Source organism: Mytilus californianus, unplaced genomic scaffold, assembly GCF_021869535.1.
Source record: "Mytilus californianus isolate M0D057914Y unplaced genomic scaffold, xbMytCali1.0.p SCAF_1, whole genome shotgun sequence".
Taxonomy (NCBI): Eukaryota; Metazoa; Mollusca; class Bivalvia; order Mytilida; family Mytilidae; genus Mytilus; species Mytilus californianus.
The window spans coordinates 18,926,165-18,942,029 of NW_026262581.1; the positions used below are offsets into that span (position 1 = coordinate 18,926,165).

At 33.2% G+C, this 15,865-nt stretch overlaps 1 protein-coding gene and 2 long non-coding RNA genes across 6 annotated transcripts in view; 1 reads left to right on the top strand and 2 right to left on the bottom strand.

Annotated features, from left to right (window-relative positions):
- LOC127700039 (receptor-type tyrosine-protein phosphatase T-like) overlaps nucleotides 1-15,865 on the bottom strand; it is a 253,165-nt gene that overhangs the window by 160,138 nt on the left and 77,162 nt on the right. Inside the window, exons 27-29 of one of the 3 annotated variants that reach the window (XM_052203503.1) lie at nucleotides 15,459-15,569; nucleotides 14,573-14,724; nucleotides 13,693-13,828 (exon numbers count right to left, since the gene is read on the bottom strand). The exons of the other annotated variants lie outside the window; for them this stretch is intronic. Coding sequence (XP_052059463.1) covers nucleotides 13,693-13,828; nucleotides 14,573-14,724; nucleotides 15,459-15,569 — 399 coding nt within the window. The remainder of the gene's footprint in view (nucleotides 1-13,692; nucleotides 13,829-14,572; nucleotides 14,725-15,458; nucleotides 15,570-15,865) is intronic. 3 annotated transcript variants of the gene reach the window in all.
- On the top strand, nucleotides 5-6,710 carry LOC127700501 (uncharacterized). 2 transcript variants are annotated; one of them, XR_007981604.1, is made up of 3 exons: nucleotides 5-1,053; nucleotides 2,439-3,372; nucleotides 6,226-6,710. It is a non-coding gene; the product is annotated as an uncharacterized LOC127700501 (long non-coding RNA). The 2 variants fall into 2 exon arrangements; XR_007981607.1 differs by lacking the exon at nucleotides 5-1,053 and adding an exon at nucleotides 1,387-1,550.
- On the bottom strand, nucleotides 518-2,330 carry LOC127700562 (uncharacterized). Its single transcript, XR_007981641.1, has 2 exons — nucleotides 2,178-2,330; nucleotides 518-1,182 (listed from the first exon to the last, which is right to left on the bottom strand). It is a non-coding gene; the product is annotated as an uncharacterized LOC127700562 (long non-coding RNA).

A 15,865-nucleotide genomic window follows, 5' to 3' on the forward strand; every position in this document is an offset into this window, starting at 1 on the left:
GAAACAAACAAATGAAAGCATTATTACAAATTCGTTCGTCTTACAAAAAATATTTAGTAATACATAATTATCTCATCGGCCAAAGAACTATATTTCCTTAAAAGGAGGGAAAAGAAAATATCACAAGTATTTCACCTTTGATTCCCCTTAAGGGCATACGATACAGTTAAAGGGGAGATAATCACGTCGCAAACGTAAAACGTTATTTTTCGCGACGTCAAACTGTGACATATTTTGGAAAACATGCATTTTCCGACTGATTTTAATCATAAGTTTGAAAACGAGGTTCCTCTTTTTCAAAATGACATTTAACTTGATTATGTATGGAGAATACGTGTACCAATTTTTAAGAAAAAATCACCAATGAATTTTGTTTAATCAGATGAATATAAAGCAAAACATGCCGTTGTTTTCTTAAGTCGTGAAAAATTAATAAAAATAAATTATTTCCAAATAATTATCACACAAATTTAAAGCATACTTAGGTAAAGATGATGTTCCAAATGTTTTTACAAAAATCTGTTTATGAAACAAACAAGAGGCTCTCAAGAGCCTGAATCGCTCACCTGTATTTCAGAGGAGAAGATTTTTCAATGTTAGCAAACTTGATGAACAAATTGTGTAAAATTGTCTTTAAAGGGCAATAACTCCTTAAGGGGTCAATTGACAATTATGGTCATATTAACTTTTTTGTAGATCTTACTTTGCTGAACATTATTGCTGCTTACAGTTTATATATATCTATAAAAGTATTCAAAATAATAACAAAAAACTTCAAAATTTTGTTAAAACTACCAATTCGGTGGCAGCAACCCAACAATGGGTTGTTCGATTTGTCTGAAAATGTCAGGGCCGATAGATCTTGACAAATTAAACAATTTTACCTCGTCACATTTGCTCTGAAAGATTTAATTTTTGAGATATAAGCCAAAAACTGCATTTGACCCTTATGTTCTATTTTTAGCCATGGCGGCCATGTTTGTCGATGGATACAAACTTCGGATACAATTTATAAACAAGATACCCTAAGGAACATTTAGTTAAAGTTTGAAGGTAATTTGCCCGGTAGTTTCAGAGGAGAAGATTTTTAAATGTTAGCAAACTTGATGAACAAATTGTTTAAAATTGTCTTTAAAGGACAATAACTCCTTAAGGGGTCAATTGACAATTATGGTCATATTACTTTTTTGTAGATCTTACTTTGCTGAACATTATTGCTGCCTACAGTTTATATATATCTATAATAGTATTCAAAATAATAACAAAAAACTGCAAAATTTTGTTAAAACTACCAATTCGGTGGCACCAACCCAACAATGGGTTGTTCGAGTCCTCTGAAAATTTCAGGGCCGATAGATCTTGACAAATAAAACAGTTTTACCTCGTCACATTTGCTCTGAAAGATTTAATTTTTGATATATAAGCCAAAAACTGCATTTGACCCTTATGTTCTATTTTTAGCCATGGCGGCCATGTTTGTCGATGGATACAAACTTCGGATACAATTTATAAACAAGATACCCTAAGGAACATTTAGTTAAAGTTTGAAGGTAATTTGCCCGGTAGTTTCAGAGGAGAAGATTTTTAAATGTTAGCAAACTTGATGAACAAATTGTGTAAAATTGTCTTTGAAGGACAATAACTCCTTAAGGGGTCAATTGACAATTATGGTCATATTAACTTTTTTGTAGATCTTACTTTGCTGAACATTATTGCTGCTTACAGTTAATATATATCTATAATAATATTCAAAATAATAACAAAAACTTCAAATTTTGTTAAAACTACCAATTCGGTGGCAGCAACCCAACAATGGATTGTTCGATTCGTCTGAAAATTTCAGGGCCAATAGATCTTTACCAATTAAACAATTTTACCTCGTCACATTTGCTCTGAAAGATTTAGTTTTTGAGATATAAGCCAAAAACTGCAATTGACCCTTATGTTCTATTTTTAGCCATAGCGGCCATGTGTGTCGATAGATACAAACTTCGGATACAGTTTATAAACAAGATACCCTAAGGAACATTTAGATAAAAGTTGAAGGTAAATGGCCCAGTAGTTTCAGAGGAGAAAATTTTTAAATGTTAGCAAACTTGATGAACAAATTGTGTAAAATTGTCTTTAAAGGGCAATAACTCCTTAAGGGGTCAATTGACAATTATGGTCATAATAACGTTTTTGTAGATCTTACTTTGCTGAACATTATTGCCGCTTACAGTTAATATATATCTATAATAATATTCAAAATAATAACAAAAAACTGCAAAATTTTGTAAAAACTACCAATTCGGTGGCAGCAACCCAACAATGGGTTATTCGATTCGTCTGAAAATGTTCTATTTTTAGCCATGGCGGCCATGTTTGTCGATGGATACAAACTTCGGATACAGTTTATAAACAAGATACCCTAAGGAACATTTAGATAAAAGTTGAAGGTAATTGGCCCAGTAGTTTCAGAGGAGAAGATTTTTAAATGTTAGCAAACTTGATGAACAAATTGTGTAAAATTGTCTTTAAGGTGGCTCACCCCAATAAGGACCCCCGGAAGAATTTTTTTATTTTCACATATTTTGTAGATTTTTTTATGCTGAATCCAAAAATGCAAAGAAAAAAGGGGGTCACCAGGCTCGTTTTCCCCTCAAATGGAAGCGAAATGTGCGATTTTGACCCTATTTCCAAACTTTTACACCCTTTCAACAATAACGACTACATCAAATTCAAAGACTTTTAGAACCATGTCAGTATGATTATTATGTAAAAAAAAAAACAATTAAATTTGAAATGTAAACGTTCCACTTGGTTGTTTTAGACTTAAAAATCCTTTTATTTTCAGATTTATGTCTAAATTTGGCATTTTTATATTTCAATTTAAGGCTAAAAATATTGGTTAAATCGATTTTTCGTAAAATTTCCCCGGTAGATTTTTTTTTAAAACGGATATGTCAAAGCTATGAACTTTTCGAGCATTTTAAGGTAAAATAAAATGGGGGTCACAAGGCTTTTAAAAGTTTCGAGCTTTTGTTTAACCCCTCTACCCCATGAGGTCTGATTTCAATGCACTCCATTAATTACTTTATTGTGATTTTATTTATTGATGTCTTTAAATAAATAATGTTTGTAATTATATCAATGGACGAAAGCTGAATATAAATGTGATGAACATTCTACTGTTTGTTATAAAAAAGCAAAATTTTGATTATTTTAGTGAAATACGGTAATTTTGTCTGGCGCGAGTTGCTTCCCTCTAATCTGGCGCCATAATCGGACAACATAAATTTCAGGGTCGCCATTGCTGAGCAGCATACTGCACTGATAAATACGACCATGTGCATGAATAACAGACATAGTGGCGAATAGACAACGATGAAGGTAGAGTCATTACATAAGAAAACATAGATTTTAATATATTAGACAGCCAAATGTTATCAGTATCACGAAAAATACAAAGTGGGGGTTATCTCAAAATACTCGGTACTGTAGAAAATCACTGCGGCTGAAACCTTGCATGGGCTAAATTTCTGTTCTATGTATAATCGTTATGGTTGGTATCTTATTTATGTGTTTTCTTGACCCTAACCTGTTAACCGGCAAGTTGTGAACATCTATAGCCTGTTTTGAAAAAAATCCGTGTCAAACAGTCAAAGAGAATGGGATGGTCATTTTCAGCATCTCATGTCATGATCTGCGCTACCGTTAGCGTCAAATGAGTCTTGATTTTATATCGTCATTCGTAAAATCTAATTTCGTAGCCACGTTAGGGTCAAATGAAGTTAAATATTTATCGTTAGCGTCTATAATGACTAGTAAAACAGGTTGGGAACAAACCCTCTATATAGTGTTTATACCTGTATAGAGGAATAATCCTTCTATAGAGGGATATAAGAGGGGTATTTTTGTTAAGACTGGATTTAAAGCAAAATAGGGCAGAATGGCATTTTCTAGTTATATTTGCTATAATCTATAGTACTATATATGCATCAATTATTGCACTTTACTGTATTCTGTATTTCTTTACTAAAAAATGGCCTGGGATGCCCAGTTTTCTGCTAAAGTGACAGAACATGCAATCTATTGTATACCTATCTGAACACCTGATCAACAACAAAAGGGACATGCAGTTGACCTTTATATTTTATGTTAAATCTAACAATAGAAATTCTGTTCAGTGAGGCATAACTGAGTGGAATTTACCTGATCATCACAGCTTTCAATTATGGTGTACAATAGATTGTATATTCTGTCAGTTTAGCAGTAAACTGGGCATGTGAAATGAAATTAAGTACATCAATTGGTGCATCACATGTAGCAGGTTACTGCCATAATAAGTAGAAAATGCCATTCTGCCTTATTTTGTTTTAAATCCAGTCTAAACAAAAATACCCCTCTATAGAGGGATAATTTTATCCCTTTATAGAAGGATTATTCCTCTATACAGGTTTAAACACCAGTGGCGGATCGGGCGGTCCGGGGGTTGGAAACCCCCCTCTTTTCTTTTTTTGACGATCAATACATTTGAATTGGACATATAGTTGGAACCCCCCCTTTATCCTGGGTTAGAAAACCCCCCTTTTATAAATGGCTGGATCCGCCCCTGAACACCATATAGAGGGTTTGTTCCCAACCTGTAAAATGGGGTACCCCATAACTTCCCTCGGACAGGGGTTCATGATTACCACTCCCTATCCCCAACTCCCATTTCTCTTCCCTTTTACTCTAAAATTTTCTTCCCTAACTTCTACTTCCATCCCCCTTGCTCCCAGACAAAAAAATTGCAAAATATATTTCCCAGATTATTCATCCCCCCCCCCCCCCCCTCTTTTCGAATTCTTGTCCTTTCACCCAAAATCATGTTCTCTCCAATTCACATTCATCCCTCTTACATTCCCACCCTGAGTCTGTTTGTACCCTTCCTTTTATCTAAATCATGCTTTTGTTAGTATAGTTCTATAACAATAAAATAAAGATATATTAAGTTTATTTTTATTGTTTAAAAATAAAGTGACTCACGCGAGATCAAAGGTTTTTTTTTCTATTTATAATCTTCATAAGATTTACTTCTACCAAATTGGTTACTTTTATTTTCACTTCAGACCAGGCTAACTAACGGTAACAGACCTGCACATGATACCCTTTTTCTCGCTTCCTGATCCCTCATTCCCATGTTCCCTTACCCCTGTCCACCCGCTCAAGGGGTTCGATTGTTTCGTTTGTTTTCTTGAGAATATAAATGGCCTGATTTGTAAATTATAACCACTACAGTACGAGGCAATACATTTTATTGATGGATTCGTCTTGATCACAATTTGTTTACAATTAAACACACACACACCCCTGGTCTCTCTTTTGTATAAAAAATTTCATAATGTCAAGTATCAGGTTTAAACATACACGTAGGGATTATCTAATAACACATAATTTGAGTTGAAAAATTCATTATTGTTTTGTGCTTAGTATTTTAAAACACAACATTTGTATATCCCATATTCCAAACAGGTAACAAGACACCTCAGCATAATTTGGTTGACGAGGAGTACAAATGTAGCTTAGCTGCATTTTATAATTTTTAGGCATAGACATAACTTGTCCCTGGCATCGAAACAGCATGCCCCGAGAAGTCTGTATTCAACATATATATAAAAACAAAATCACTATTTACACTTGCTGTGCATGTAATTTTATTTTGTTTGCTCATTATTGTTGCCACAAATTCTTCATTTTTTTACGCCGTAGTGGAGTGGGCATTAAGTTTTACCCTTGTCTGTCTGTACGTACGTCCCAAAATTGGTGTCCTTTCTCTAACTTCAGTTTGCCTCAACCAAATGTTATGAAACTTATACACAATGCTTATTACCAACAAACACAGATCAAGTTTGAATTTTTTTTGGTGGTGTCACTTTTACTGTTCTAGAGTTATGCCCCTTTACAAATGGAAAAAATGCTGATTTTTTTGTTTCCGTTCTCTAACTTTAGTTTGCCTCATTCAAATGTTATGAAACTTATACACATTACTTATTACAACAAAATTCAGATCAAGTAAAACTTTGGGTAGTGTCACTCTTACCGTTCTTGAGTTATGCTCCTTTATAACTTTATATGCAATGGGGGCATCATCTGTGTCCCATGGACACATTCCCCATTTATTTAAAATATGAACTACATTATGCTTTTAAATGTCAATCATGGTTGATTTTCTGACAGAATTACTCTGACATTTAATTTCAGGCTTCAAGTACATGTAAGAGGAAGGAGTGATTTGTTGTGAAAGATCCTGGAATGTTCAACTTTACTTGGAAACTATTGGCAAAGAACTGACAGAATTAACACGAGAAGCCAGTATCATCTTGTCTTGCAATTGGGAACTATATGTAAAGTGCAGAAACTTAAGAACAACATTAGAAGCCAAGATCAACAATACTTGGAACTACATGTATAATCAAAGTACTGTCAGAATCCATATGAGAGAACCCAAGATCATCTACACTTGGTTTCTATATGCAAAGTGTTGTCAGAATCCACTTACATGTAAGAAGCCAAGATCAACTATAATTTGGAATTATATGCTTTAGTGCTGTCAAAATCCATAAAAAAAACCAAGATCAAAAGGACTTACATTGTACTTTACCTACCTGTCCCAATGATGAATACAGATTAATGAGTCTTATAAAAAACACTGATGAAGAATATTGATATAAAAATAATGAAAAAATAGAGCTGATCAGCTAATGATTGTACATGTACATGATGTATGCATGTCAACAATTACTAGTATACTGAAATTTACAATGCTAATAAATGTTTTATAAATTTTATCTCGTAGACATTTTAGGAATAAATATGATAAAAATCAAAAATGTTTCAAAAAATTAATTTTAATAGAGCTGAATTAATTTTTTTTTGCTGTCTGTAGTGAATTTTGCTGCAAACACATTTCATGATATGCAAACTGCAATATATGCAGATGTCTTTAATACAGAAGGTAGCTATGAGATTTGTAAATTTTGGAAATCATAATACCAAGTGGCAGTTGTGATAAATGCACATGCCTTTGCCTCATCTTTTACCTCACCAACCCCTGACCTAAATGGCCACTTGAATTATTTTACATCATTTGGCATTTGTTTTCCATCCATATACTATTCAGTTTCTATTTCAAAAATTATATTTTCTGGATAAAAGGAGAAATAAAATACAGTTTTGTTCAATGAGACTGCAACCAAACAAAACAACCAAAAGAATTATATATTGTCTGGGAAAACTTGTGTCTCACTATTAACTGACAACATTTTTACCTACTGTAAATTCAGAAATTATTGCGTCATTTATAATTGCGATTTTTGACGAATGGACTAAATTGCGAGTTTAATTATTGCGATTACAAAAAAAATCTGCATAAAGATCTATAATTCAGTTATCAGAATGCAAGTTCTTATTATTGCAATATTCACCCTGTCACATTATTTGCATTAATAATAACCTCACAATAATTTCTAAATTTACAGTATCACAATGATCCAGATTAATATTGTTTTGTAAATTTAGATATGCACTCAAATTAATACAGATTGCTACAAAGATCTCAAAATAGGTCATTTGTCAATGTCATGTTTTTGTGTTTTTGTCTGTTTTTTCTTATACTAAAACTACATGTAGTAGATAAACAATATGTATGCAATGATTCACAAATGTATGGAGTACATGTCTGTCTGGCAGTTGTCACTGACCACATTTGCATGGTTCATTGGTCAATGGTAAGTCCTCTTTTAACATATGCTACATTGTGTAATCAATGGGTTATTATATTTGGTGTATGGTATGATTATTAAATGTATATATTGAAATATTAAGTAAAAAGATGTGATATGATTGTAAATGAGACACTCCACAAGAGACCAAATGACACAGAAATAAACAACTAAATGTCACCAAATGACCTTCGACAATGAGTAAAACCTATACTGCATAGTTGGGTATAAAAGGCCTCCAAATGACAAATGTACAATTTAAAACAATTCAAATGAGAAAACTAACGGCATGATTTATGTACAAAATAATGAATGAAAAACAAATATGCCTGTCTTGCAGGGTCTATCTGAACTTAACCTTATGTTCATGGTTTTGTCTGTTACTGGCATACTATATATATGTTTAAAATATTTGGTTCATGGGGTGATTGTAACAGAGGCGGATTTAGGGGGAGGGCCCATTAGTTGATTATATAGGGAATCACTGAAGCATGACTGGAGCAGGCCTCTCTTAGGCAGTCAGCCCCCCCTTTCATGAAAAATTCTGGCTCCGCCACTGTGTAAGACTGGCTTGGATTGGTTTATCTGATCGTTTTCATGATCATTGATAATATTAATTTTTTCTGATACTTGTAGTGAAACTTTATCTTTAGGAATATCCACATAAAACCAATCTTGAATGATGATTAGTAAAGCAGGTGAGACATGTCAGCTTGTGCACTCTTGTTAACACAAAAATTATATGGACTGCCGCTAGAAAATAAATGGACAATGCATGCTTGGTATGGACAAAATTCCCCCTTTTTACCATACGAGGCTGCATATTTATCTCGGGTGGGGGTGGGGGAAGGGGGCACTTCCTATATTCAAGGTGATGGGACGTGCCGATGGAATAGGTCACCTTTTCAAGCTTGAAAATATGTGAATAGGTCGGGAAAACTATCAAAAATATATGATAAGGTCAATAAAGTTTCCATAACTTCTTCGTCTGTCATCTTTCTTGGTGTTCCCGGGTGTGATTTTATCAACCAAATTTTCTCTTTTAACACTTTGGTATTCTAGTCTTACATTACACTACATGAAACCCAAGCATTATAGGGAAAAGGTTACATTTTTACCTACGCAATATATGAAAAGGTATACATTTTTGAAATATAAATTTTTGAAAAAGGTGGGGCCCCAGCGGCACCCCTATCAATTAAGTATTGAAGTGCCCCTCCCTACCCCCCCTCCCCCGAGGTGTTTATACATCCAGCTCACGGTATGAACACCCTGTCATAGCAAGGGATTATCTGTCAGATTAGGGAAGTCATATTTCTATACCCTACGATATGAAAATAAGGAGATGTGGTATGATTGCCAATGAGACAACTATCCACCAAAGTTCAAATTTAAAAGTCAATATTAAAAAAAATTGCATCTCCATATTATCATCATAGGCCGATAATTACGTTTCTTTGCAGCTAGCAGGGGGGTCAAACCAGTGTTCACACATCATTAAAAAAGTTGTCATGCATATTTCTTGCCGCAATGACACACTCCACTTTAATTTTTTTAAATCAAGAACTTTCCTTATTAGCTTCCCTTTTGAAAAAAAGTAAGACAGAAGTTAAAATTTGCCAATATCACCGACTATTATAGCGTCCCTGTGTACTGGGCGGAGTTTTAAAATTACAATCCCAACTTTTCCTGAACCTAGTAAGTAGTATATATTTTGTGTATATATAATGTCCTTAACTGGTAGTGTTTCGAACTGCCCGGTAGACTGCGGATGTGTGTCCTAGGCAAAATCCCAACTTGGTGAAGCAAACTATTTTGCGCCGCAAAGCATGTGGTATTGAGGGATAATAGCATATACCGATATATAAGGCCGGAATACTAGTAAGGTCCCGGTTGCTAATGACCAATTTTCATCTACATGATCAAAGGTTGAAAACTGCAAATTTTTGAAATGTCCGGTTTTTTTCTGCGTAAAACAAAAAATGTGTTGCTCGAGTTCCGTTAGTCTATTATAATAACTCATTCTTAATCAATTATTTTAGTTTTTACGCTGATATTTCCTCTTTTTTTTAATGCGAACTCTGTTGGCATATTGATAGATACAACAGAAAATAGAAAAATTAACAAATAGCAAAATAAGTAAAAGGAAAACATTGGCCCCGTCGGAGGTCTCATGTTATAGGACTAGAGTTCCAAATTTCACAGAATCATGATACGAGAAAATTTGTTACATATTTTCGTGCCCATTATTTGATAAAGTATATAAATCTTTAAATAAAAATGTTATGTGCGACTGTCAAGTATTTAGTCTTTGTTTGAAAATTGTAATGTCCAAAAAATGTTTTGGAAAATTAAAAATACTTAACTATTATCAAAATTTTGCAGTGTTAAAATATTTCACATACTCCGGAATTGTTATGTTCAAAAATTTTTGGCAAATAAAAAATACGTAGCTATATATATTATCAAAATTTTGCAGTGGGAAAATATTTCACATACTCCGGAATAAGATCCTACCAATACTTGGAAATGAAGATATTTCAAGTAAAAATGAGATTTATGACAGTAACAAAATGTTATAATACGCCAAACGGATAAAACGGTTAAAAGCTCATTAGAGCTTATGTTGACTCTGTTTGTATACTTTGCCGACTCTAAATAAAGCTTATTTATTATTATTTATTTATTTATTATTTATAGCGTGCAGATGAACCCCGATGCCTTTATACAATAGCATACTATATGGGTTTTACTTGTTTTTGAAAGCCGAAAGGTGACATGCAGTTGTTTACATCGCTATCCTTTGTTTACGGTTAAACATTGCGTCATTGGCAAAATATGTTCATATATATTCTTATACATCTTAAAGACATCTTTTGATATATTCAACCAGTATTTAAATGAAAATAGGGTGTGAACGGATCCAAGGGGCGAACGTGTAGGGTGAGAATGTGTTTTTGGAGTGAACGCACCAGATACCGTCGTACAAGTCAATATTTATATTTTCTTTTTTTTAATGTTATGCTTTAATATATCATGTATAATTCTGTCCTTTTTATGTGAAAAATGAACAAACCACTCTGTAGTCCTGACCGTACGTATTTCCTGTTTTGTGGCTTTTGTAGAACGTTTTGCATGGTTTGTTGACATCGAGAAAGTGTGCTTTCATACACGCCCGCGTTCCAATGTCGTCAAAACTATTTTTGAGAAAACCCCTCAAAGCGACCGTTTCCAAGGCGCTCGTCGTTAGTAACATGCGTTAAAATATGCGCACTGTTAAAGGGCCGAGCCACCTTAAAGGACAATAACTCCTTAAGGGGTCAATTGACAATTATGGTCATAATAACTTTTTTGTAGATCTTACTTTGCTGAACATTATTGCTGCTTACAGTTTATATTTATCTATAATAATATTCAAAATAATAACAAAAACTGCAAAATTTTGTTAAAACTACCAATTCGGTGGCAGCAACCCAACAATGGGTTGTTCGATTCGTCTGAAAATTTCAGGGCCAATAGATCTTGAGCAATTAAACAATTTTACCTCGTCACATTTGCTCTAAAAGATTTAGTTTATGAAATATAAGCCAAAAACTGCATTTGACCCTGATGTTCTATTTTTAGCCATGGCGGTCATGTTTGTCGATGGATACAAACTTCGGATACAAGATGCCCTAAGGAACATTGAGATAAAAGTTGAAGGTAATTGGCCCAGTAGTTTCAGAGGAGAAGAGTTTTAAATGTTAGCAAACTTGATGAACAAATTGTGTAAAATTGTCTTTAAAGGGCAATAACTCCTTAAGGGGTCAATTGACAATTATGGTCATAATAACTTTTTTGTAGATCTTACTTTGCTGAACATTATTGCTGCTTACAGTTTATATATATCTATAATAATATTCAAAATAATAACAAAAAACTGCACAATTTTGTTAAAACTACCAATTCGGTAGCAGCAACCCAACAATGGGTTATTCGATTCGTCTGAAAATCTCAAGGCCGATAGATCCTGACCAATTTAACAATTTTACCCCTGTCACATTTGCTCTAAAAGATTTAGTTTTTGAGATATAAGCCAAAAACTGCATTTGACCCTTATGTTCTATTTTTAGCCATGGCGGCCATGTTTGTCGATGGATACAATCTTCGGGTACAATTTATAAACAAGATACCCTAAGAAACATTTAGTTAAAGTTTGAAGGTAATTTGCCCGGTAGTTTCAGAGAAGAAGATTTTTAAATGTTAGCAAACTTGATGAACAAATTGTGTAAAATTGTCTTTAAAGGGCAATAACTCCTTAAGGGGTCAATTGACAATTATGGTCATATTAACTTTTTTGTAGATCTTACTTTGCTGAACATTATTGCTGCTTACATTTAATATATATCTATAATAATATTCAAAATAATAACAAAAACTGCAAAATTTTGTTAAAACTACCAATTCGGTGGCAGCAACCCAACAATGGGTTGTTCGATTCGTCTGAAAATTTCAGGGCCAATAGATCTTGAGCAATTAAACAATTTTACCTCGTCACATTTGCTCTAAAAGATTTAGTTTTTGAAATATAAGCCAAAAACTGCATTTGACCCTGATGTTCTATTTTTAGCCATGGCGGCCATGTTTGTCGATGGATACAAACTTCAGATACAGTTTATAAACAAGATACCCTAAGGAACATTTAGATAAAGTAATTGGCCCAGTAGTTTCAGAGGAGAAGATTTTTAAATGTTAGCAAACTTGATGAACAAATTGTGTAAAATTGTCTTTAAAGGGCAATAACTCCTTCAGGGGTCAATTGACAATTATGGTCATAATAACTTTTTTGTAGATCTTACTTTGCTTAACATTATTGCTGCTTACAGTTTATATATATATCTATAATGATATTCAAAATAATAACAAAAAACTGAAAAATTTTGTTAAAACTACCAATTCGGTGGCAGCAACCCAACAATGGGTTGTTCGATTTGTCTGAAAATTTCAGAGCTGATAGATCTTGACCAATTGAACAATTTTGCCCTATATCAGTTTGCTCTAAAAGCTTTAGTTTTTGAGATATAAGCCAAAAACTGCATTTGACCCCTATGTTCTATTTTTATCCATGGCGGCCATGTTTGTCGATGGATCAAAACTTCGGATACAATTTATAAACTAGATACCATAAGGAACATTTCATTAAAGTTTGAAGGTATTTGGCCTAGTAGTTTCAGAGGAGAAGATTTTTTAATTAGTTTACGACGACAGACGACGACAGACGACGACGACGAAAGACGACGGACGACGACGGACGTCAAGTGATAGCATAAGCTCACATGGTGCCCTTTGGGCCCCGGTGAGCTAAAAAGCTGGGTATGTCTGTTCAAATGATAGAAAAGTCATAGAAAGTAAAATTTTGAATAAATGTATATAATTTTTGTCAGATTTAAGACTATATGTAAATGCTAGCTCATCTATGTAGATATAAGAAGATGTGGTATGAGTACCAATGAGACAACTCTCCATCCAAGTCAAAATTTATAAAAGTAAACCATTATAGGTCACAGTACGGTATTCAACACGGAGCCTTGGCTCACACCGAACAGTAAGCTATAAAGGTCCCCAAAAAATTACTAGTGTAATAGTTGAATCATTAGAAGAAAAACCGTATTATACCGTACTATGTACCTGCTTGATGACGACGTTGTTCATTCTTTCTTTTAAAAAATGTATGTAAGTAACTAATACCATTTTAAAATTGTATGCAACAACATAACTTTAATTTTAAGGAAACATCTAATTGTTATCTATTTTGAACACTTGATAATAGATTTATTGAACTAAAGTTGATTCTTATCTTTCATTTGGATATTTTTTTGTTATCTGATAGAAATGTGTTAGTATTGTAATATTTCACGTTGGATACATGACATACGGATTGGGTATTTTTTCTTTACTACACACTTACAAATTCAACAAGGAATTCTGGTCGCCTTGTTTGAATTTCTCTAACTACTTGAAAAATATCGATTTCCCCATCTATCTGCATCTTTTCCAAAACCAATTTCAGGGCAACAAATAGTCCGCTCTTACTACAACCATCACTGAAATATTGAGAAATCATTTTAAAATTATGTGTTATTAGTTGTTTAGTATGATAACTGATAATAATTAATACTATGTCGTCAAAACTATTTTTGAGAATGTTTTGATATTTTTATGGAATCATGTTCACCGTTGTCAGGATTGCATATAGCTAAATCTAACAATAGTTATTCTTAAAAATTGGTGAAAAAATACAACTGTCTTACCTTAATATGACGGTTGCCATTAATGTTACAAGAACTGCTCATCATTTAAGGTATCCTGAATTCACGTGCGATGCATGTACAGTGGTGTTTGTGTTGACGAATCGTTACTTCTATACGTAGTGTTGTTTTTTGTTTTGTGTTTTCTTGACATAGTGTTGTCTGTCTTTCATGGACTTATAATCTGTGCCCTTTTGGTATATTCTGCGTCTTCTTTTAATACAGCGGTAATTTGTTACTACAGATGGGTGCGGTCCTAACCTGTACAAAAGTTAACTTTGAGTAGACTTGTTGACTGCTTTTCAAGTTAACTTGGGAAATTTTAAGCAGACAAGCAAGTTTACTTTGTCGTTGGTAGACCAGACCTACGGTCTGCTTTTAAGGACTACTGCTGGATTTTTTAACGTTCTTTTACAATATGGAGAATTATGCATAACAAATTGGCCAACTATTGTCGAAACATAGTTGTGGAAACAACTAATTGTAATGTTATTTAATGTTCACCATACGAACTCATCTACCAGGTTTTTAATGACGTACCTACAAACTACAGTGATTGGGCCTTTCTGGGTTTCCCAGCAGGTTTGTACACGATGCAGAAGATCTAACATATACTCTGGTGACGGTACTGCATTAGTGATAGTCCAATCCTCAGCAGTGAAAACTTTAATTGAGATTTGTTCTTTATTTTTCTGTAAATGTAAATAAAACTAAAAACGTTGTTTTGTATACTATATATCATTTTTTTTTTTTTTGTTTGATTTTTTTATATCATGTAAGAAATTATTAGAATATTTATTCGATATGATTTAAATGTGGCCTAAATACTAGGTCTTTCACGATTAATCTGAAAGGCCGCAATACAATACAGTTAATTGCAATAATTAATAGGTATGATACATTTCTTTTCTTAGGAGTTGAATCATTAGAAGAAAAACCGTACTATACCCATTATTTGTTGTTTAAGCGAAAAGAAAATACAATCATGCAAAGTGTTGGTATCTGTGGGTCCGGATTGAGGAGTCTTCTGTTCCGTTTTCTTGAATTACTTTCCTCTTTTTGCACACTATTCTTCATTTTGTTAAATTTGAGCATCTTATTGTTTTTTTATTTTCTTATATTTTAGCATGCCATTATTCTATATTCCTTATTTGCGTGGTGATTGTTTTCTTTACTCTTTTTTCCATTTTTCTCTAGTCAGTTGTTTTCCACTCGTTCCGTTGGTTAATAACTTTTGGTTTGGCAATTTTTATGGACTTTCTTTAGAGTTTGGTATTTTGGTTATACTTTTTTTTTATTATCATGATTATTGTTTTGCCTAATATTTTCCATCTTTTTTTTGTTAACATTTTAGTACCTGTATTATTTTCTACTCTTTATTTTCTATGCCATTGTGTTCATATTAAACCCTAAAGCTTTTTCTTACCGTATGATTCAAAGTAAGCTGAAACTCTTCTTGTGCATTTTCCGTTTCTTTTACAATACGGAAATCATCAAACTGTAGCATTTCTTTCTTCTCTAACCATAATGGAGCACCCTGACGACAAGATATAGGAAGCTTTAACTTATAAATTTATAACAAAAACTTGCATACGCTTCGAAAACAACTGTAAATCAACTTCTCGCGGACATTTTTTCCTTGCGTTCTGTCCGTCTAAGCCGAGATCGCTATAATATATGTCTATTTCGCTGTCTTGTAATCTTTCAAGAGAATATTACAGTGTAAAACAATTGCCACGATTTATTTTAATATTACATTATATTTAATCAATCGCTTAGAATAGAATAGTCGGATAACTGTACCTTGTATAAAAAAATTATATTTGTTTTAGA